Raw genomic sequence first — 23,249 nt, 5'->3', positions numbered from 1 at the left:
ACAATTAGAAATTAGCAATTAGTACTAGTAATTAGCTCCCATAAAGTTGTACCTTGACTTTCTTTCTAAACATTTGTAATGCCTAGGGCCTTTCTTAAATCACTCAAGCATGACAATTTATTTCAGCCACATTAACTTTCTGTAGCAAATGTTACTTGAACTTGTTCAAGCATAATTTGCTTATGTTATGCCTTTTTGCTTACTCACATGACTAAAGTACTTTTCTCTCCACGCAGAGGCATTACTAAGTCCCTGAGTTACAGAGAAACATGCTAGGAATACAGATTATAGCTTTCATATTTTGTTTCTGTGGGCTGGGAGCTGCTATTGCTGCTACTGCATCGAATGAGTGGAAAGTCACTAGTCGGGCATCATCTGTTATCACTGCAACCTGGGTTTTCCAGGGTCTTTGGATGAACTGTGCCGGCAACGCACTGGGTGCTTTTCACTGCAGACCTCACCTTACTATCTTCAAAGTAGAAGGTAAGTAAGTGTAATTTAACTGGAACATATGGAAAGCTGTGTGTATTGCAAGATGTGAGCCTGAGGAGAAAAAGATTATTTTGGCTTGTGCAAGAGATTATGATTAAAGCATTGTGATGAATATAAGCAAAGGATATTGTAGGCAGAATATCAGAAATGACGTTGTAGGAATGATATGTATTCCAGGAAAGACAGTAAGCTCTACTCTGTGGTTGGTAATACGTGATAAGTATACTGGACAAAGTTCCAGTAAATATGCTATCAGTAACAAACCACTGTTAGCAGAGAGATGGACTAAACTGTCTTCCAGTTCTAATTTCCATGCAAAAATAAGTGTCCTGCTTGCTGCATGGGGACAGGAGGAAAGATAGTAAGGCCAGTGACAGCTATTAGTACTCTTTTTAGTATCCAAGGAAATTAGATAGCAAAGAACTGTGTCCACAAATACTATGCAAATATTCACATGCTGGAAATTAAATGCGCGTGTATATACTTGCTGTATCACAGGCTAATATTTTAAATTTAAAGATCAGAGATGTGCTGTTTCAGAATGTCCATTTTAATGGAAAGCATTGCATTTGGAAGCTATCTATCAGAGCGTCAAGACAAATGGCGTCTTCTTGCCTTGTATGAGGAATGGGTTTTCTCAGAGACAGGGACTAACTAAAAGTCTATTACACAATGTATTTCCTGTTTTGCTCTGTGTATAAAGCAGTAAATGAAGAGGTTTGTTTTCTATTTGTTTTTAATCCTTGAGACAGTAGGCAAGATAGTGTTTTCAGTGAAACTGTGTGTAAGCATTCATGAGGGCAAAGGCAGCGGGACTGCTCTCTCCTCGATGTGGGCAGCACACATAGAATCATAGAATCATAGAATCGTTAAGGTTGGAAAAGACCCTTAAGATTATCGAGTCCAACTGTTTACTTATCACTGCCAAGTCCACCACTAAACCATGTCCTCAAGCACCCGTCTTTTAAATACCTCAGGGGATGGAGACTCAACCACTTCCCTGGGCAGCCTGTTCCAGTGCCTGATTACCCTTTCAGTAAAGAAGTTTTTCCTAATATCCAACCTAAACTTCCCCTGGCGCAGCTTGAGGCCATTTCCTCTCATCCTATCGCTTGTTACTTGGGAGAAGAAACTGACCCCTACCTGGCTACAACCTCCTTTCAGGTAGCTGTAGAGAGCAATAAGGTCTCCCCTCAGCCTCCTTTTTTCCAGGCTAAACAACCCCAGCTCCCTCAGCCGCTCCTCATCAGACTTGTGCTCTAGACCCTTCACCAACTTCGTTCCCCTCCTGTGGACACGCTCCAGCACCTTGATGTCCTTCTTGTAGTGAGGGGCCCAAAACTGAACACAGGACTTGAGGTGAGGCCTCATCAGTGCCAAGTACAGGGGCACTATCACCTCCCTGGTCCTGCTGGCCACGCTATTCCTGATACAAGCCAGGATGCCATTGGCCCTCTTGGCCACCTGAGCACACTGCTGGCTCATGTTCAGCCACCTGTCAATCAACACCCCCAGGTCCTTTTCCGCCAGGCAGCTCTCCAGCCACTCCTCCCCAAACCTGTAGCATTGCATGGGGTTGTTGTGACCCAAGTGCAGGACCCAGCACTTGGCCTTGTTGAATCTCATACAGCTGGCCCTGGCCCAACGATCCAGCCTGTCCAGGTCCCTCTGTAGGGCCTTCCTACCCTCCAGCAGATCAACACTTCCACCCAGCTTGGTGTCATCTGCAAACTTAGTGAGGGTGCACTCAATCCCCTCATCCAGATCATCAATGAAGATATTGAACAGGACTGGCCCCAACACTGAGCCCTGGGGAACACCACTCGTGACCGGCCGCCAGCTGGAGTTGACTCTGTTCACCACCACTCTCTGGGCTCAGCTGTCCAGCCAGTTTTTAACCCAGCACAGAGTGCACCCATCCAAGCCGTGAGCAGCCAGCTTCTCCAGGAGAATGCTGTGGGAGACAGTGTCAAAGGCCTTACTAAAGTCCAGGTAGACAACATCCACAGCCTTTCCCTCGTCCACTAAGCGGGTCACCTTGTCCTAGAAGGAGATCAGGTTAGTGAAGCAGGACCTCCCTTTCATAAACCCATGCTGGCTGAGCCTGATCCCCCAGTTGTCCTGCACATGCCGTGTAATGGCACTCAAGATGATCTGCTCCATGACCTTCCCTGGCACCGAGGTCAGGCTGACAGGCCTGTAGTTCCCCGGATCCTCCTTCCGACCCTTCTTGTAGAGAGGCGTCACATTTGCTAACTTCCAGTCCTCTGGGACCTCCCCGGTTGACCAGGACTGCTGATAAATGATGGAGAGTGGCTTGGCCAGCTCCTCTGCCAGCTCCCTCAGTATCCTCAGGTGGATCCCGTCTGGCCCCATGGACTTGTGCGCATCCAGGTGGAGGAGCAGGTCGGTGACTGCCACCTCTTCGACAACTGGGGCTTCACTCTACATCCTATCTCCATCTCCCAGCTCAGGGGCCTGAAAAACCCGAGGATGACCAGTCTGACTATTAAAGACTGAGGCAAAGAAAGCATTAAGTACCTCAGCCTTCTCCTCATCCTTCGTGGCAATGTTTCCCTCCGATCCAACAAAGGATGGAGGTTCTCCCTGGCCCTCCTTTTGTCGCTGATATATTTGTAAAAACATTTTTTGTTATCTTTAGCGGCAGTGGCCAGTTTAAGTTCTAGCTGAGCCTTCACCTTTCTAATCTTCTCCCCGCATAACCTCACAACATCCTTGTAGTCCCCCTGAGTCGCCTGCCCCTTCTTCCAAAGGTGGTAAGCTCTCCTTTTTTTCCTGAGTTCCAGCCAAAGCTCCCTGTTCAGCCAGGCTGGTCTCTCCCCCGCCTGCTCATCTTGCGGCCCATGGGGACGGCCTGCTCCTGTGCCTTTGAGACTTCCTTCTTGAATAACACCCAGCCTTCCTGGACTCCTTTGCCCTTCAGGACTGCCTCCCAAGGGACTCTGTTCACCAGACTCCTAAACAATCCAAGGTCTGCCCTTCTAAAGTTCAGGGTAGCGGTTTTGCTGACCCCCTTCCTTACTTCTCCAAGAACTGAAAACTCTATCATGTCGTGGTCGCTGAGCCCAAGACAGCCTCCGACCACCACATCGCCCACCAGGCCCTCTCTGTTCGTGAACAGCAGGTCCAGCAGGGCACCCCCCTGGTTGGCTCGCTTACCAGCTGCGTCAGGAAGTTCTCTCATCTCCCACGCACTCCAGGAACCTCCGACACTGCTTTCTCTCTGCTGTGTTGTATTTCCAGCAGAGATCTGGTAAGTTGAAGTCTCCCACAAGAACAAGGGCTAGGGATTGTGAGACTTCAGCCAACCACTTGTAGAATACTTCTTACACACGAGCAAGATGGAGTCAGAAAAGCAACATAGGAAAAAATAGGCTAAGACACTGGTATTTTAGGGAACCAGAAAAGAAATCCAGGCTAGACAGAACCAGTCTTCCAAAGCTTTTATGAGACCAGAAATAAGCACAATTATAAGATATTAACAACCAGTGGCTGAAGGAGATATAAAATGTACTGTTGCATGGTTGTTACCATATTACATAAACAGGGTCATACACACACACACCTCACACATATCTGGAAACATGGAAATGCGGGGATATTACAGATCCACACCTTTTCTTGCCTCTCATGCCCCTGCCACATCAGATTGCATGCTGGGACATACAGATAGACAGATCCTCTTATAGTACAGAGGATTTTGAGACAAAACCCAGCATCATTTTTGTACGCATTTTATCATGCCCTGCTCCAAACCATCACAAATCACACGAGAGGGATGTGAGTGGATAAGAATAGTTTTACTTCTTTTAAAGAATGCTCTTCATCAAAAATGACTTAAAAGGCATAGAAACTCACACATACGCTTTAAAAGATAATATTATATCTTTGCAAGTCACCATTTATGCATTATTTCTGCAAAGATTTAAAGAAAAAAAACAACTCTTCTTCTAAGGCACATGTGATCAAATTTGTTTAAAGCAATGTAAAGTACCTCAGTAACTAGAAACTACCATTATTGCTATTATTAGTAGTACAAAAGCTGCTTTCAGAATAATCAGCTGTAATCCATTTGCCACTTTGTATTGTTACTATTATTTTGATCACTGGCAGATTGAAACTTGAATAAACAAAATACGCATCATTATGTGTGCATCCTTTAAATATATACTTAAGCATCTGAGTAAGACTTTGCTTATTTGCTGTTTCGAGTAACATAGACAAGAAATTCACAACAAATTAAAGTAGCACGCTCTTGTTAAAGTAAGCGAGTAGCAAGCTGCTGTACTGACATTTAGGAAGTCTAATTTTAACCTGCCAGTGCACGCACCAGCAAAGGGTAATGTTACATGTGGCATAAACACAACTGGGAAAGAGTGAGGTATTTTGTTTGGAAAACCTGCTAAACATAAACTCCTGGTAATCCAAGGAAAACAAGAGTTCAACACGGAAAGAGCTTTGTACTCTCACTCCGTCCTACATTGTAAAACAATAAAATGCTCAGATTAAAGAAGTAATGAACTCCCATCTCTGTCCTCAGAGCTTCGATATATCATCACTATTGGCATACTGACATCGGGGTGGGCTGGCAATATAACTTTTTCTCCTGCACATTTATGATTTTATGGAATCCATTTGCAATTTGTCCTACAGCCAAAGATAACTCTGTTACACAAGCTCCTCACCCCATTCCTACCTATCCATCTTCAGGCTACCCCACAGAAAGTATTAGCAGTAAATAACACAAGTCACTTCTACTCCAAAGCAGATGCATTTGATCATTAAAGATTTGATTGCACTTTTGGGGGGATTCTGCAGGAGAGGCTTCTACATAAGATCTATGAAGTTTTAAGATTTTTTTTTCCTATTTAAATCACAGTAAATAAAAAACAGACTCCAGAGGTCTTTCTTTCAGCAGGATTACCCTGCGGTCATTGGCAGTATGTAGATATATACCAGAACTGACTTTCAGCTAAAGAACTAGTCGTGCTGATAGGAGCATAGCCAAGGCAATAAGAGCTCAGCTTCTGCAGCCCAGCCCACCTACCGATCTTGAGGGTTTCATGTTTCTGGAAGTCTGGGTTAGCATGACCCGCTAATGGTATCCAACCTAGCTGGGCTGTTGCCAAATGTACACGCACACGCACACGGACAGCCACGGTGTTCTCCACTGCAGTGACTGAAACGTTCAGATGAGAGATCCTGGAGGAGTACAACGTATTGACTGCAGCACGAACAGTAATGGTGTTGTAGCTACAGTCATTTAAGGGAACGTTTGTGGGAAGAAACAATATCTTTTATTACATCAACTGCTTTGGGAGAAGTATGCAACAAAATTGTTCATCAGATCTGACACAAATACAGCAAGCTTCAAGCTAAATATTATCTGGGAACATTGTCTCTTCAGTTAACTTGGTTATTATTACCAGTGCATCAGATATACTCATGGAAATTACATGATCAAAACCAAGGGACCGTTACACACAGGCATAAACTCACACAGCCAATAAACACCAGAAATTAACACTAACAGAGAGAAAATATTGTTTAACAAAACCACTGACCTCTGATTAACCTCTCAGTCCTTATCAATAAGAAGGACCCACAAAGTACCCTCAAAGGGCGAGCCTGGGAACTAAAGCTCCTAACTCCACTAGAGTCAGAGCTGTTGTGGACTTCAGAAAGATACTGACTTTTTAGAGCAGAGTTTCTACCCACCCCATCTCCTGCTAACCCCTTAGTGCTCCGCAGGCAGCAGTTACCGCTCTTCTCCTTCCTCTCATGTTTATCATCCTGAATTCTTACAGTCCCAGAATTCGCCAGATTTGACAAGAACTAGCTTTTAGTTGTCTATGCCAGCACTGCTTAGATACTTTATTTAAGCATTTTGCTTTTGGTGATGCTAGAGAGAGCTGTTTCATTCAGATAAAAAAAAAAAAAACGTGAGTGTAACTAGCAAGCTGAGTAGTGCCCACAGCCCTTTCCTGTGACACCTCCCTGGTCCATCAGGGTTTCTTCAAATAATTGGTTCAGCATTTGGCATGCCCAGCCTACGGCGCTGTTTCATGACTCCTCTGCACTCTCTCGTTTTCCATGCCATGCACTCAGGGAGGTGTACCAGACAGCAGAAGAATTGTGCTGCCTTGAACCTTTGCTTGTTTGAGCCTCAGATCTTCTGCTGGCATCCCGTGGTCTTGCCAGTGCCTTTTTTGGTGGAGCCAGGTGGGGCAAGCAGTGCTCTCCTGATGGTAGCCAATATGGAAAGGGCAATGCCCAGGCATTCTGGGTCACATTGGCAGACAGATTCAGAGCTGCCATCTCATGAAGCTGCCGCTGTAATACAGCTAAGAGGCGGAAGGAAGCTGGAACAAGGCAACTACTACTGCAGCACCTGTGCCCAGAGCAGCCTTGCTCAGTCGAACGCCGTTCCAGTTCCTCTGGGCGTGGAGAGCAATGCCAGCCGTGCTTCGGGGTGACACTGGCAACTTTCCCAGGGGGCTCGACCTAGAGCAGGGAAGGACCGACGTGAGAGTTTCCCTCACTAGACAGAAACCGACTGCCAGGGAAAACACACTAGCTGTGTCATTACTGCCAGTCGACAGCGAGCTAGCCAGATATCTGCGTGGCAGCCAAGGCCAGGCTTCTCCTGAGCCTACGAGGAGGGAGCTTCGTGATAAATCCCCCAGCGGCCAACGCCACCGCTCGGTGCTCATCACAAGCGGGGCTGTGCGGAGGGCAGGCCGAGTGCGGGCTGGGGCCGCAGGCTGCGCTCCGCTCCCTGCTGCCTGCCAGATCCCCGCGCCCTGCCCGCACCCTGCCCGCTGCCTGCCTGCCTCCCCCCGCCCGCCGGCTGCCCGCAGCCTGCCCGCACCCTGCCCGCTGCGTGCCTGCCCCCGCCCGCCGGCTGCCCGCACCCTGCCCGCTGCCTGCCCGCTCCCCGCCCGCCGGCTGCCCGCAGCCTGCCCGCACCCTGCCCGCAGCCTGCCCGCACCCTGCCCGCTGCCTGCCCGCTCCCCGCCCGCCGGCTGCCCGCAGCCTGCCCGCTGCCTTCCTGCCCCCACCCACCGGCTGCCCGCACCCTGCCCGCACCCTGCCCGCTGTCTGCCCGCTCCCCGCCCGCCGGCTGCCCGCAGCCTGCCCGCTGCCTGCCCGCTGCCTGCCTGCCCCCGCCCGCCGGCGCTCCTCTCTCCATGGTGCTGCAGGCACCCGGGAGGGGGAGGGCAGGGCCTGGGGACCTGGCAGGCAGCGGGGAGCAGGAGCAGGAGCAAGGAGCTCCCTCCTGCCCTGGAAGGCGGCCTGCCCGCCCCCGGCTTCCCTCGGGCGAGCGGCCGCAGGAGAGGAGAGGTTTAGCTGCAGCCAGAGGCATGGTAGGGCAGCAGCAGCGTGTGCTTTGGGGAGGTCAAAAGGGGACGGCCGGGCCGGCAGCCAGGGGTGAATGGCTGCAGCCATCAGCAGGAAGGGAGAAATCCATCGGGGAGGTTTTCTTCAGACTGATGGCCAGCCACAGAGGAGGCTGCGGAGGGATACTCCAGGTAGTCAAAGGGACAGAGTCACGGGGGACCGATATTGAGGTTAGAAGATAACTCTGTCTAACAACTTTCTGCAGCAAGCAAATCCTTCTAGGAAAAATGCTAACTGAAGGGAGGTGAGGTTGATTCGTGTTCAATAGACTGGGCTGCTCCTCCGTTAAGTTCTTCTGCCCAATGAGTACAATATCCATTTGCTGATTTAGAAAAACAAAGTCAAAACAGCATTGGCAAAGTTGCAGCAATATAAAAAAGAAATATACACTAGGATCAGCAGCGCAAATTTGAGAATGGTGACCATGAGACATGGCCAGAATTTCTCTCAGAGTTTTGTAGCTTAATTCCAAAGTACTCTCCATTTCTCAGTAGGCAGAAGGGTCACTGTGTTGACTTTGGCTGGGGTAGAGTTAATTTTCTTCAGAGTAGCTAATATGGTTCTGTGGTTTGGATTTGTGCTGGAAACAGTGCTGATAACACAGGGAAGTTTTCGTTACTGCTGAGCAGTGCTGACACAGAGTCAAGGCCTTTTCTGCTTCTCACCCCACCCCACCAGCGAGGAGGCTGGGGGTGCACAAGAAGTCGGGAGGGGACACAGCCGGGACAGCTGACCCCAGCTGACCAGAGGGCTATTCCATACCGTATGACGTCATGCTTAGCGTATAAAGCTGGGGGAAGAAGAAGGAAGGGGGGACATTCAGAGTGATGGTGTTTGTCTTCCCAAGTAACTGTGACACGTGATGGAGCCCTGCTTTCCTGGAGATGGCTGAACACCTGCCTGCCCATGGGAAGTAGTGAATGAATTCCTTGCTTTGCTTTGCTTGTGCGCATGGCTTTTGCTTTACCTATTAAACTGTCTTTATCTCATCCCATGAGTTTTCTCACTTTTACTCTTCTGATTCTCTCCCCCATCCCACCGGGGGGGAGTGAGCGAGTGGCTGTGTGGTGCTTAGTTGCTGGCTGGGGTTAAACTACAACAGTCGCTGTTTGGACTGATTGAAATGCTGATTCCAGCATGGGGACTTTCGTGTATGCAGAGAAATGGGGTGTTAGATCTTGGGAACAAAAGGTTCTCCGCTCTCGCAGTTTGCCTCTCCATTGTAGCAAGACTCTTTCCAAGCTCATGTCCCCGATTCTGACATTAGATGACTAGGTCTGCTCTCCACTCAAAACAAGATAGCCTGAAAAACATTTGGTCCCTAGAGGAAGCTGGTAATGCACTAGAGGTCATGAGACATCGTGACAATATACAGCAAATGTTTTTGAAATCTGTTACATATTGCATATTATTGCCCACCCTCTCCTCTCCCCCCGTCCCCAAAAGCGAAAGAAGAAGGGAATTTAACCAGTTCAGCCTAGGTAAGAGTTAGTCTGAGGAATAACAGGTGTTATTAGGGTGGTTTCAAGTAAGGGAAGGAATTGAATCAGATGCAGCAGAGCCATTCATGAAGCAGAGAGCCACAGAGGTTAGAGATTTTGAAGTGGTTCACAAGGAATCCTGCTGCCAAATTTTGTTTTCTCTTCGACCACTTTGTTTCCAAGATTCTAATCTATAAGCTCTGAAAAGTCATGAATCTAAACCACAATGAATCACTATTTACTGCTATTTACTCTGAAGACTGTCTGGCTCTGGCCAATTACTTGAACCAGAATAGTCCGGATCTATGGGGAAGACTGGAAAGAGGTGTGCCTATTGGGGGATCTGCAGCCAGAAAGATACACAAAGGGGATCCAAGAACTGCAGGACTAGACTGCACGGGGCCAGCTGGAAAACACTGAGGGTGGAGGCTTTCACAGCCAGCTGCCAGTTTTAGAGGAGAAGCTACTGGCAGGTTACAAAGGACAGACTCTGACACTGCTTTAAAACCTGCAGGATTCCAGGAAAACATAAGGCATTGCCGATCAGCCCTCCTTTTTAGCTCTTGTTTACACCTGGCAACTTGACAGCATCTCTGCAATCCTCTTTTTGTGCTATAAGCCTTCTGTCTTCCCACCTCTGTACAAGGGCAGAGGTTACGGTGCTGAGATCTTTTTCACTTTTGTCAAGATCTGGATGAGAGTAATTCTGCTTGTGCTTCTCTTCAGTCGTCCTCACAGATTTTTGCCTGGTGGACAGTCCCCCAGAGGTGGTCTTCGTTTGCAGAAAATCAGTAAGGAAATCTGGAAGGTGCAAAGTGCTGCTATCTGCTAACGTGGTTCCCATGCAGCTGGTGCAAGGACGGGAATGCAAAGCTTGTTATTGGGGCATTAATAACAAAGCTCTTTCATCTTCTAATACTCACGCCAGGATAGATTGTTATCTCTGCTTTGCTTTTAGCTTTCTTTGATTACTCCTACATAGCAGCAGAGAGTGTACTGCAAAATGAATAGGACTCAGTAGTAATTGGTATGCAGCCAATGTCTTAAAATACCTCTGTTCAAACAGGTTTTGTACCCTGGTCTGCCTTGTGAGCACTGAGGTGGGTGAGGAGAGCTTCCCTGTAGCGTGCACTGAGGAGCCTAGGGCCAATGTACCTCTTCTGATTTTTTTTAGCAGTCATGCTGCAACCAGAGCTTCATTCAAAGTTACAGAGATACAATCCATTTCATTTTTGAAAGCAGCAGGGGAGGAGAGGAGACCTGGCAAAAAGAGCTGTGGTAGGTGGATGGGTGAGAGAAAGAGACTGAAGTAGTAATCATTAAAGCTGATTATTTTGGAATTCACACTGCTGAGATTTAAGATTTTAAATCTTTAGCCTTCTAGCACATATGACATTTCGAGGGAGCAGTGCGAGGCAGAGGAGAGAGGCTGAGCAGCAAACAACTTGGGAATGGGTATGGGGGAATGAGTGTAGCCAATGGGCACGAGATGAGAAATTGTAGAGAAAAAAATCTATGTACATAAAAATCTCTGCTGTGGAGAAACCAGCCACGTGGAGTTGGCTGGGGAGGTGTGAGTTAAGTGCCAATTTGGTAGAGAAAACAAATCACTACACAGACAATAGAGCTATTAAATCCCTGAATGCAGGTGTTATTCTATGTCTCATGGTACTTACACATAGTTTTGCAATGTCAAGCAAGATGCCAGATGAGTGAAGCCATGTTAGTGGAGCTTGCACATGGCATTCCTCTCCATATCCCACATGCATCAAGTCCTACAATGTCCAGTTATCCTTATAAGCCTTCCCTAGAGTGGGTGCTATGGGGGTCTCTGATGATTTAGAGGCTGATTGATGTATCCTCTTGGGTGTTTCACTGATTCAAATGAGATCAAATGCTTGGAGCAGAGGTGTCACCAGGGGTGTTACTGAGGGCTTCAGCTTCCCACTTTTTCAGGGCACTTATTCCTTGACTCAGTCCTGGTGCCAGTACTGTGCGGGACCCCTGCCTGTGCCCAGCAGATGCCTGCAATCCACTCAATCTTCTCTCTACAGACTAGACATTGAAGCCCAGGGCTCCTGCATGGCTTTCCTCTCCAGGGATGCATTTCCTAACACAGGAGAGAGCACATCAGCTCAGATAGCTGTGCCTTAATGCAGGGCTCCGTTATGTGCAAGGGCACCTTTTTTCCCCACTCCACGCCTCTCAGTCCATGGCCTCATTTGCCCATCACAGCCATGCAGCAGCTCATAGACCTGCTGACCAAATGATCTGAGCATGGGGGTGAGCACCCCAGGGTGCAGGAGGTGAGGCAGAGGCCTGGAAGTTGGGCAGCTGAGAAAGGTCCCAAGCTGAATGTATGAGACGGACAGGCCTGGCAGCAGGGTACGTGGCAAGGAAAGGGGCACTTCTGATGACATTTCACTATTGAAGTGAAGAAGCAGCACCTCCCTTTTGATGGTATTCAGGATTTAATAATGAGTTTGTGTCATTAAAATCTTCCTGGATTTTACTACTTTTCTTTTTTTTTTTTAAACACACATATATTCAAAACAAAATCCAAGTCACAAAGCCAAGCATTCAAACCTTCATTAGTTTCACTGTTAATAATAAGCCAGCAAAGTCTTTCTGTTCCAGGGGATGCTTTCTGCCAGAGAGAAATGAACCGAAAGGCATGAAACCAGGGTCAAAGAAAACAGAACAAGAGATGTCAAAAAGTCACTTGATGAGGTGGCACAGATAACCAACACCACTGAGCAGACATCTACCAGAATCTGTTAGTGTAGACCCTACGAACTGGCATTTGGCTAGCTGAGGTCACTCAAGAACAAGGATGGTGGCTAAATAGGATGGACCCATAGAACAAGATGGCCGTCGATCTACTTCATGCCAGGGACAGGACTGATGGGGGATGAGCAAATGGGCTGGCCAGGAGAGAAAGCTGGAAAGCCAGACTCTTGTTCTGCCCCTACAGTGACCTTTTATGGGATGCTGGCAGACACTGTTGCCTGCCCAAATATTAGAAAATCTAGAACTTAAACATTTATGGTCTTAATTCGGCAAAGCACATATTGAAATTCAGGCACATGCAAAGTCTCCTGAGAACATTTAGTTCATCTCTCACCTTAAATACCTTGTACTGGTCACCCAGACATTTGCCCTTTAAATTTCTAAGAAAGGATCTGAAACAGTTAAAAAAGCAGAGGCATTGAAGACTTCTAAAGACCATGCTCAACAGTTTACTGATGGATTGTGTTACAGTTATGTCTCTTTTTTACTGTGTTCACTTTTCTAAAGGAAACGTATGTTAGTCTGGAGGTAATTAACCAAGCTCTAGTAAAACATGTCCTCAGGATTAACCTGCTTAAAGATAGAATTTTAAAATTCCACATCTTGAGCTAAGATTTACGTTGTACTATTGAACAGTTTTCCATAAATCAAGACTTCCACATGGTAGATTTTAATACTGTACACCATCAACTGGATATGTCATTAATCTTATTTTATAAGATTATTTTACATTAGCCTCCAAAATTTCCCTTCCAGCCCCCCATTTTCCCAAAAGTTAAGTACACAGGCTCTACCAGTATTTGAAAGAGTACAATTACATAACCTGACAGTCAAAATAAGAAGCAAAACTGAATACCTGAAGATTCTCATGAATTTGCTTTCATAATAATACATACCGGTTTTCTACCAGGTCCACTCTACTAATTTTTATACTTGCTATTATTTTTGTGTCCAGCTAAGATGTGAGGCTACTCTTCTGCAGATACCAGTCAGAGACAAAGATGTGTCTCGGGCTCATATTTAGGGCAATGCACACTGATTCATATCTCCAAAGGAAATGAGAGCTCAGAAGTTCTAAATTTCCGCTGCAGATGGAAATCCGCCAAAATCTTCTGTTATGTGGAGACTGCCTTTTCCTTCTTCACAAATGAACTTCTAAACAATAACACAGAATGTCACATAAAAGCCTTTCTATTGATATTTCATCCTGTAAGCAGCAAAAGCAGAAACCAAACCCATGCCACCGAAAAACAGTGAAAGTGACTCACTAACCGTATCTCCGGGCAGTGTTTAATTGGGTGACTAAGAGAACAAGACTTTCTGGAGGTATAAAGAGCTTCTTCACTGCAAGCCCACCATGAGCCCAAGCTGCTGCCCCAGGCTGGCATCCCATCCCAAGCAAGCATCACACCATGTACTGGGCCCTGAGTCAGCCACCTTTTCTTAATAGCAGAAGTAGTTATCTCACAAAGCGGGGAAAAGAGGTAATTTAGTTAGCTAAATAATCATTAATAGCATCTGGCTTTTCCATAGCATATTTTTGATGGAAATGTTCCAGCTTACAAAACAGATGATACCATTATATCTCAGAAAAACCAATGCAATAGACAATTTTACTTTAATTTACACCACCTTTCAACATCTTCATGCTGCAAGTAGTTTTGCTTTATTCAGTGCCTGTAACAAAATCTCCAATATCATGGTTACTTAACATTCTCTCTAACTCAGTGGTTTGCATTTAATCTTCACAGAAATTCAGCATTTTAAAGTGTCAGTAACTCTTGAGCCTTTGTGTGCAGCAAGGCGCAGGTCCCCTTCGGGTGGACTGGCTTGATGCAGGGCTGGGACCCAACAGAGCTTTTGACCCTCATGAGTGCATCCTCATTCAGATCAAAGCTCCCTGTGAAGACGTCCTTTCAGTGCAAAAGCCAAAGTTTCTTCAGCTTTCCTGTTGAGCTGGGTGTCATCTTGCTAGGCTACAAAATCTCCACATTGGCTGTGCCCAGAGGTGGGATTGATTGAAATCCCAAGGTGATGCAACCTGACCAAAAAAACACACAGCTGAGCAGTCACCTAGCATCCTAGTCAGAGCCCTGGGCCTTGACTTTTAAAACAAGGGCACCCACCGCAGCCAGGGACAGTGCATGAGTGGAAGGCAGAAAATTTGTTTTCCTCCCTGCGAGGGATTTGGGTCAATTCCTGCTGAGTCAGAAAGACTCGCGGCTGTCCCAGCCAGCTGACGGTAGCCAGGGCTTCTTGCCCGCGGTCCCATAGGCTGAGCAAGCACCACTGGCTGGCACTGCTTACCGAGCTCTGCTAGGGAGGTCACTGCCTGTGGCACTATAAACATGGCATGACCATCCTGCACATCCCCTGCCAACCCCACAGCCTTCATCTTCTTTGCTTTTCTCCCTCAGCCCTATTCTCCCAAGGGCATCTCCAACTGAGACTGCCACAGGGCTCCTCTTGTGTTTCTGGCTGACACTGGAGTCTGACAGTCACATTACCGCTGCCTCTGTGTAGGTGTTTGAGATGGGTACATCTTTCCAGGAGGTACAGGGAGCCTGGCTGAGGTACAAGGTGGGATAGTCAAAAGCAAAAAAAGTAATCTACAGCTGGAAACATGTGTCCCTGAGGAAGTGGGAGGCCACATACGATAGAGCCACCTTCCCCTAAAGTAAATGAGATGCAGAGTGGTTGGAGCTGGTGAGGTTCAGTGCAGGGGTACAGCAGGGAGTGAAGGGGCTGTGCTTCTCCAGCTCTGTGCCTCTCGGCTGCTTTCCAGACTGTGGTACAAGACAAGGCTCACTCTCAGAGGGTCAATGGCCAGCTGGGTCTCTGCAGCTAGGACATCCTGCCCTGCCACAACCTTGCTTTGGCCTGGCCTTCACTGGGGTCACAGACGCCCCCAAATGATGGCTCAGCTAACTCACTTCTGAGCAGCGATGCTCCCCTTCCCTGGGTGACGGTGGTGGTCCCTCTCTCGGGGCGGTGCCTGGCACAGCTGAGGAGAGAGGCAGGAGGAGAGACAGGCAGTCAAAGCCAGCATCCCTCCCTGCAGGCAGCGGTTACCATCTGTGGGTGAACTTCTGCCTGGACAGACGGTGCAGGGGTGTGACGGGCTGCGAGGGGGATGGCTGCGTGGGGTGGCGAGTCCTTCCCCTCCCTCCCCTCAGCGCGCAGGGAGCAGAGTGTTCTGTGTGTTAACAGGAACAAGCATAAACATTTCCAGCCAAGGTACTTAACACTTAAGTCTGTTTGCCAAGTGGCTTTGCTACCTTCTTTGGTTAAGGTTAAGAGAAATGTTGTTGCTCAAAGGAGAAAACAAGTGGGGATGTTTTCCCCCCTCACCCTTCCTGTCTGCAAATCCAGACATCTCTGGTCTGCAGTTCCTTACAAACAAAAGAAGGAGCTTTTGTGGAGCCTGTTGATAAGACATACTCCACACCACCCCACATCCCACAGATTTTTATTATTATTTTTGTATTATTTGCAATAATATGCAAATGTTTGGGCACTTCTTAAGGTCACTCGCTAGTTGTGCTGCAGTGTGGTCATTGCTCGGGTTGCTGCAGGGACCTAAGGGCAAGCCCAGGGCAGAGTAAGGCACAACGGGTTGTCTGGGCCGGTTGATAGGATTTGCAATTGATCAGCAAGATCTGAGTGTGCAAGACTCAGATGTGCCCTGGTGAAAGGAGAGTCAGGGAGACAGGAATGGCTTTTTCTTGCACTCCTCTTCCCTGGGAACAGTTTGCAAGGAGACAAAATGCTTGCAGCCAAGGAAAGAGAGTCCAGCGTGCAGCAGCTGGGGCACGGGGCAGGCAGAGAGCTCTTGACAAAACATATAGGCCACAGCCACCCAAAATACATCAGACAGCTTGACGGAAGCAGATCATTAGGAAAGCAGAAAGTGACCTTGCAAGGTGCAAGGCTCGGCCTTGACCTGGTGGTGACAACTCAGCCACTGCTTTCAGCACAAGAGGGACCGGGTGAAGGCTAACTGCTCAACTGGGAGAAATTAGATCATTTCCAAAAACTTCTAGCATTTTAATCAAAAGAATGAGTGGGAGCCCTTATTTAAGGAATCTGAGTGCTTTCAACCACCTGTTCTTTACAATTTTACCACCTTGGATCATTTCAAATAAAAATCTGTACCCAGAAACAGACTTCCATGTTGTGCCCACTTGCTAACACAGCCCTGCAGCAAGATGGTCATAGTTCATAATGCTGAAGGGAAAGCACTGGTGAACAAAGGAGAGGAATTAGGAAGCAAAGAAATATATTTCAGGTGTGCAAGACTCCTGAGTACCTCTTTAAAAGAAGAAAGAATGACAAGGAAAAGTCTGTTTCCAAACAAGACTCATTTCTATTATGCGTGAGTCATGAAAAGTGATTTTTGGAGCCAGAGATTTTTTTTTCACTGGCATTGCTCACTTTTCTCAGTAAGCGAAAAAAATAGCATTACTTCAGGGTCTGAAGTTCACTGGGTTACCTATGCTTTCGCTCAATTCCACCAACAACAATATTTTCCAAATGGATTTTTTTTGTTTTCTCTCAACATCTTTGCAGCCTTACTGCCTCCATCATGCCACGAGCAGAGAAAGGATCATAAATTAGTTCAGTGCTATGTCTGATCCGGTACCGTTGCTCAAGTAATGCTAAGTTTTTATAATCTATCCCCTCCTTTGCCTCAAGATATCTGCCTTCTCCTTTCTAAATAACTTACTGGAAACTCAACAGAAAAAAATTTCCACAAGCTTCTAGTCAGCTATCAGGTCTGTGTAGATGGACCAGCAGGGATCAATCCAATATCCAGGATCCTCAGTTGGGATCAGGCAATGCATGCCGTATAGATTGTACTGTGTTGCAAAAAAAAAAAAAAAAAAAGCAAGTCTTTATAAAAAAGAGCTCGTCTGTAAGATGTGAGATGGCTTCTGCTTGGCCCAAGCAAAGCCTCTGCTGCAGTAGTGTGTCCAGTATGGGTACTACACTTGAAGCAAGATGCAGAGTGCTTGGAAAGCACACAGGTAAGAGCAACTACAGTCCCTTAAGTTTACGAAACATGACTTATGAGGAAAGACTGAAAGAGTTAAGACTGTTTAGTGTAAAGAAGAGCAGACTAACCATAGGAACAAAAATAGGCTTCAACTACATAAAAAGTGGCTGCAAACAGGAAGAACAGTGGCAGTACCACGAGAAATGGTGAGCCTGGATTGCCACAAAGACTATTAGCACTTTTAGCGTTATACCCTAAAAACAACAACTGCCTTTTTCCATCTGTCTACAGACAGACTAGATCTAAGCCTTAGCTTAATTTTGTTACTCTGTGGTTGTTTTACTCTGTGGTTACCTGAATCAGCTCACCCTTATACCCCATGGTCGGTTCTAGCTGCCAGAAGTGAAATGTGCCCCCTGAAGTCCTTGCCTCTTCTCTTTCAGACTCCCGCTTGCAGCCTGCTTAGGTGGAAAGCTGTAATTCAGAAAATATAATTTATAAAGTATCTAAGGTCCACTGGTTAGTAGCCGTTGGTCCACAAAGGTCTTTTAGTGGACTTTTGGTCTGCAAAGGTTGGTTGGTATTAAATCCTCTTGCGCCTTTTTAATATACATTTCCTACGTTTTGTCTGAATTTGGAGTAGGCGTTTTGCTCTGTGCTTGCAGAGCACATAGCTCTGTGTAACACATTCGATGCCCGTAATTTGGCCTAGATATTGCTGAGAGATCTACAGCCCTGATCAAAGGCAGCACACTCACATTCATCCCATTTCACTTCTCTGTGCTATTTTCACTGCCAAACAATATTCTCCTAACATATCTGAAACAGCCCAAAACAGAGGAGGAGGGGAGACAGTATAGGCCAAAATGCTTGAATTACTCAAGCTGTACGTTAGCTGCCTTCTATCAAATATGAACAGCATTTAGACTGGAACCTGAACAAAAACCATCCAGTTAATGGCCAGCTCAGGGAAGAGTCAAGAGAGGCTGGCAGGGAGAGGCAATGCTTTGAATAAGCTTCATGTCTTCTCTAACAGCTGAGATTTGTCATGAGATTGCAATCTTGTGTACATAACAGAGAGCCACACATTTGTAATGTTGAATGGTGTGGGTCCCATAGTTTTCCTTTCTTCCTACCCAGGAGATGTTGTCCTGCTTCATCAGGCACCTGAAGTGGGGCACAGATGAGGTGCTCAAATTGCTGCGCTGGATCTTAAGCATAGGTTTAGGATTTATCCCAGACCACTTTAGACATCTGTGGTTTAAAATGCTGTGTGGGAGCTAGTCACCCTGTGATCCCCTGAAAGTCAGCAGGACAGGATCCATCCTATCCCTGGGAGACACCTACACCAAGTCAGAGGGGCAGTCTAAACATGCCAATTGACAGTAAAGCAGATGGATGATTAGTAAAGGTATGGACATACTGGGCAGGATTCGACTGAATCCCACCCTGACTCAGCAGATACCTGCACGTGAATCCTACCCTACCTCAGACCAGTTGGATGTAATTTATACCCACAACTTTCAATCCAAACCAGAGTGCACATGAGGAACAATTTCCTCCTTTCCTCCTGCAACTAATTTTTCCATATTTCACATCTCTCATTTCTCCCAGTCTGTATCCAAAGGGAGCAACGCTTTCGCCCAAAGCTGCTGCAGTGATAGAGCACTGCAGCTCTTAAAATGTCAAGTCAGATTGAGGAGCCCCTCTCCATCCCACATTATTAAGTCTTCATTGAATAGACCTTTACCTGACCAGAACTCAAACTGGCCTTGATGTGCAAAGCCTTGTTGCCCCCTCTGTCCATACGGCCTGGATGCCCCAATGAAATCCATGTTCTTCTTTAGCCATAATGTGATGATGGCCATCAGTACGGAAAACAAGTCTCTGATACAGGCATTTGCTGACAGACTGGACCTCACTCACGCAAAAGATAACGCCAGCTATTTCAAAAACTAAGCCTGCCATTTATTCTTTTGATCAAGCTTTTACATAAAACATGCTCTGCGTGCGTGTCTGTGTGTACACAAAGTCAAGCTGTCCCTTATTTTCCTTGTGCAGAAATAATGCTATCCTTCTTGAAAGATGCTTCACTAATACCAGGCTGGTGGGGAAGTAGTTACAGCAGGCGAAAAGGCTAATCAAGAGGAAGGGTTGGTTAAGCTTCATTGCTTAAGGCTATATCGTTGCCAGGCAGCTTTTGGGAATCAATGGACATTTTCATAAAGTGTTTAATAGTGAGAATGCACTGAGACAATATAAGCCCTTTCCAAAGGAGCCCTTTGTTGAAATTTTGGCAGTATCTCTCTGGCTGGAGTCAAATAAATTAGTCATCAGATAAATCAGTCATGCCAGCTATGAAAGTGGTACCAAAATAAACAGAATGTTTTAGTCAAATCCATGAAACAAAAGGATCAGCAAATCTTATTTAAAATTCCCCCATGTAATTGATGCATAATTAAGCTTCTAAACATGAATGCAAGTGTGCTGTTCCAGAGTATGTGACGATGAAGATTGTATCTTTGAAAGTAAATGGGGATCTCCGGATGTGATTAGAAGTAATTTTTGAATTGCTGGTTCCAAGTTCCTACTGGCAAAATCCAAGAAATTCAAAGCCAGGGAAACTCCACAGATTTTGATGGAGTTACAACAGACTTAGGCTGAATCAGGCCCTCAGAACTTAGTCCTATTAAAAATGGACTGTCAACTATTTTTAAAAGAAAATGTCAGGATAAGATTATAAAAATCACATTCTGCAACAAAAACATGGGGGAAGAAGCACAATACCAGCAACTTGACTGCCTTATCCCAAACACGTTGCCTTAAGTAATCTACCCTACTAGGTCTAAACTACACAAACAACCTGAAGACTTTTAAATTTTTCTTGTCCTAAAATACAGACAAAATAATAACAGTGATACCTTTATAATTATTCCAGTTATCCTTATGTTTAGCTCATATATTAATTATTATTTTTATATAAAATACTTCTAAAAAGCTAATTCTTTTACAGTGTCCTTACCCCACTCCCACTTTGCCTGGCAAAGGACCCAAGTCCTGGGAGGGGAGAAGCAGGGCATGAGAAAGAGACCATTGGTTGTAGCAATGTGACCAGGCGGCACCTCGTGGGAGGGACGAAGCACTGCTTTTAAATGGGTTGAGAAAGTTAAAAATGTTGTGAGGAAGCTTTTCTCATCTAGTTAGTGTTTGTTTCCTAATAGCTGTCTCTCAGCCCAAAATATTACACGTTAGGTGCCTAATATCAGATAAGTTAGCAGACTAACTGGTCTTCTGCATCGAGGATGCAGTTTTTACTGGTTTTGGTTGTCCAAGCCTCTGGACTCAAGTCTTGAAGGGATGCAGGGGCAGATTCTCCTTTACCTGGAGATATGCATTTAGACACATCGAGTCTCGCAGCTTTGATGTGAATCTCCCGCTGTCCTCCCATCACACGCTTTACTACGTCAGTGCCGGCGCTCCCCTCCTGTGCAGCCGTGGCCACCTCTGTCCTGCTCCGATCCTGCCTATGCCAAGTGCAGCTGATGATCGTGTCCTTCAGGCAAGGAGACCTGCAAGGGGATGGCTTGTGTATGGATGACCCATACCCAAGTATTAGAGCAGTTAATGCATTTCAGCTCAAGTTGGTGATGGGATTCCTAACAAAGGCAGTACAGAGAGGTTTCTGAGAGGCAGGATTTCCCCTCCATTACTAAGCACTTGTTTCCATGGGATACCCCTCCCAAAACCTAAAAACACTCCTCACTTACCAAGTCCCTTAGTAGGACATACATATCAGAAAAGCAACAGCCTTTGTCACATGTATTCACTAATGTTGTATTCAACACACAAATACAGAAAGGACAGGCCATGACCCCTGTGCATGCCCACCAAATTGCGCTGAAAAGAGACAAGGGAACAAGCTTCAGATGTATATTCTTTGGTGGAATATCCTCAAAGCAGAGAAATTACACATTTCCTCATGGAAATTTAGGAGCCTTGTTGAGATTTGGCAATGTGGCCAATAGTAGTGCTAAGTTTGACTTACTTACATTACTTCCCTTTACAGTAGCTTGTATACTATTGAATTCCATATGTACATTTTAATTCCAGCAATAATGTTGCATTCTTTCTCTTGAAGGATCAGACTGAAGTCAATACTGTATTTGCATCGGAAAGGCTGTGCCACTTTATTACCATAAGCCACACAGTTTTTAGAACTGACAAGGACTAGAAGGAAAATATTGCTCCATAGGGTGCTTAGGGCATTTGTGAATCTGATTCTGCTTCATGAGATATTTTCACTGCTCTGCTGATGGTCAGCTATATTTGTGTATTTGGGGGATTACATCTCTCTCATGCAGTGCTCCATGAAGGAACCAAACACAGGCATTGTGTTCTGTTCGCACTTATCTGGAACTACTGAAACCAGATCCAATTATTATTATTATTATTATTATTATTATTATTATTATTATTATTATTATTATTATTATTATTACTGGCTTCTAGGAGTACCTCTTGTAATTGGCAGTGTGCAAACACAAAATGCAAAGGACAGCTCTGTCCCAAAACGTTTATAATCTAGGGAGCAAACTTCAAAGGAAGCAGGTAGGTTTATGCCATAAAGGGGGAGGAAGACAGAGGTGGAAGAAGAAAATCAAGCTTGTTTGATCACAGATTCTCAATAACCACCACAGAGGCAAAAAGTCTCAGTGGTGGAGATTCCCCATGCTGTCCCTCCAACATGGTCGAGGAGGCTGTCAGTTGATACAACCTATGAAGGGATAAAGATAGTAGTCCTCATTGATAATGTGCTCTTACTTGCATAATTTGAAACCTTTATCTCATAAAACAATTTGGATTTTCCCCTTCAGTACAGTTCATGTATCTCACACTGTGCTCTTCCTTTTTTACGTGTTGGGAGAAATTAATCTGCAAATACAGGAGGTAGGTTTCGATGTAGACACCAGTCTGGTCCTAACCATCTGAGCAGGAATGAGTTGGCCACTTATCCAAGCTTCTGTGTTATACCTAAGAAGAAACACATGATTTCTGTAAGTTTGTGTCTTGCTTTTGTGCTAATAATTCATTTATCATTGTCCATTAACATGTATATGACAGAAGCTCTTATATAGCCAGTTACAGCTGAAACTAGGGTCCAAGAAAAAACCACCAGGGGAAGAACTTTATGTAAGTGCATCAAGAATTGGCTTGGTGGCAGGATCAAAAATTTTGATGTGACCCTCTGGGATAAACATTTGATTTTGGGATCCTCAAATTATTGTGCACACAGAAAAACAAATCTTTCTCACCTACAGACAAAAAGGAGAGGACAGTGTCACATTACCCAGGCACAGGTGTTTCTTCTTTTCTCCAGTTCCTCTCACTCTTTATGCTGGCATGTTCAATTGGACTTTACTTGGAAGGAGGAGAGGTTTTACAGCGGATAATCCTTTTTGTCCCTGAAATGTCCAACCCTGTTGTTTGTCTTTTTTTTTCCTATGAATTGAACTCCTATTTCTAGAGATTCAAAAGTTCATCAATAAAAACCTAAAATCAGTCCAATTATGACTAAGGCATGTAAGAGTATACAAACCTGGTAAAGTTTCCACAAAATGTAGAACATTATAAAACATTGTTTACGCATTTCATTTTAAATGCTGTCTTGCACAACCCTTGGATGTTAACACATGTGATTAAAGTTTAAACTTACACCCAGCACTCGTTAATCTGCTTATAGCTTCCCTCAGCTACATGAAAAGGTATATATGAAAAGGTATACGCTAAGGCTGATGTAATTAACCTGGGTTTATGTAAGTCTGGGGCATATCTCATTTAAAAGGGAGCTAGCACCTCCTTTCATAGGCCTGGGAACTCCAGAGGAGCCTTAGTTGTGAGCACCATGGTGTGTCGGCACCCACACTCAGAGAGGGCAGGGGCTGCCGGGGCACAAGCTTAAAAATAATCTTGCAAGTAATGTGACAGAATTGGGAATACTTTAATTTACATGCACGTAGTTTCAATAGCTATTGGCCAGCAATAACAGAGTTCCTATTTGCTAGCTAAGC

The 23,249-nt window shown here is 45.6% G+C and overlaps 1 protein-coding gene across 1 annotated transcript in view; it reads left to right on the top strand.

Annotated features, from left to right (window-relative positions):
* The first annotated feature begins 227 nt into the window (after positions 1–227).
* The window catches only part of CLDN10 (claudin 10), a 65,709-nt gene continuing 42,687 nt past the window's right edge, over positions 228–23,249 (top strand). The window contains exon 1 of the mRNA XM_009467039.2: positions 228–483. Within this exon, the coding sequence (XP_009465314.2) occupies positions 270–483 (214 nt within the window). The 5' untranslated portion in view covers positions 228–269. The remainder of the gene's footprint in view (positions 484–23,249) is intronic.

The sequence above is a fragment of the Nipponia nippon genome, unplaced genomic scaffold, assembly GCF_047370975.1.
Source record: "Nipponia nippon isolate SJK-2023a ecotype South Korea unplaced genomic scaffold, ASM4737097v1 scaffold_2, whole genome shotgun sequence".
In the NCBI taxonomy this organism is placed as follows: Eukaryota; Metazoa; Chordata; class Aves; order Pelecaniformes; family Threskiornithidae; genus Nipponia; species Nipponia nippon.
The sequence above is the reverse complement of the archived record's forward strand: the minus strand, read 5'-3'. Positions and strand labels throughout refer to the sequence as shown.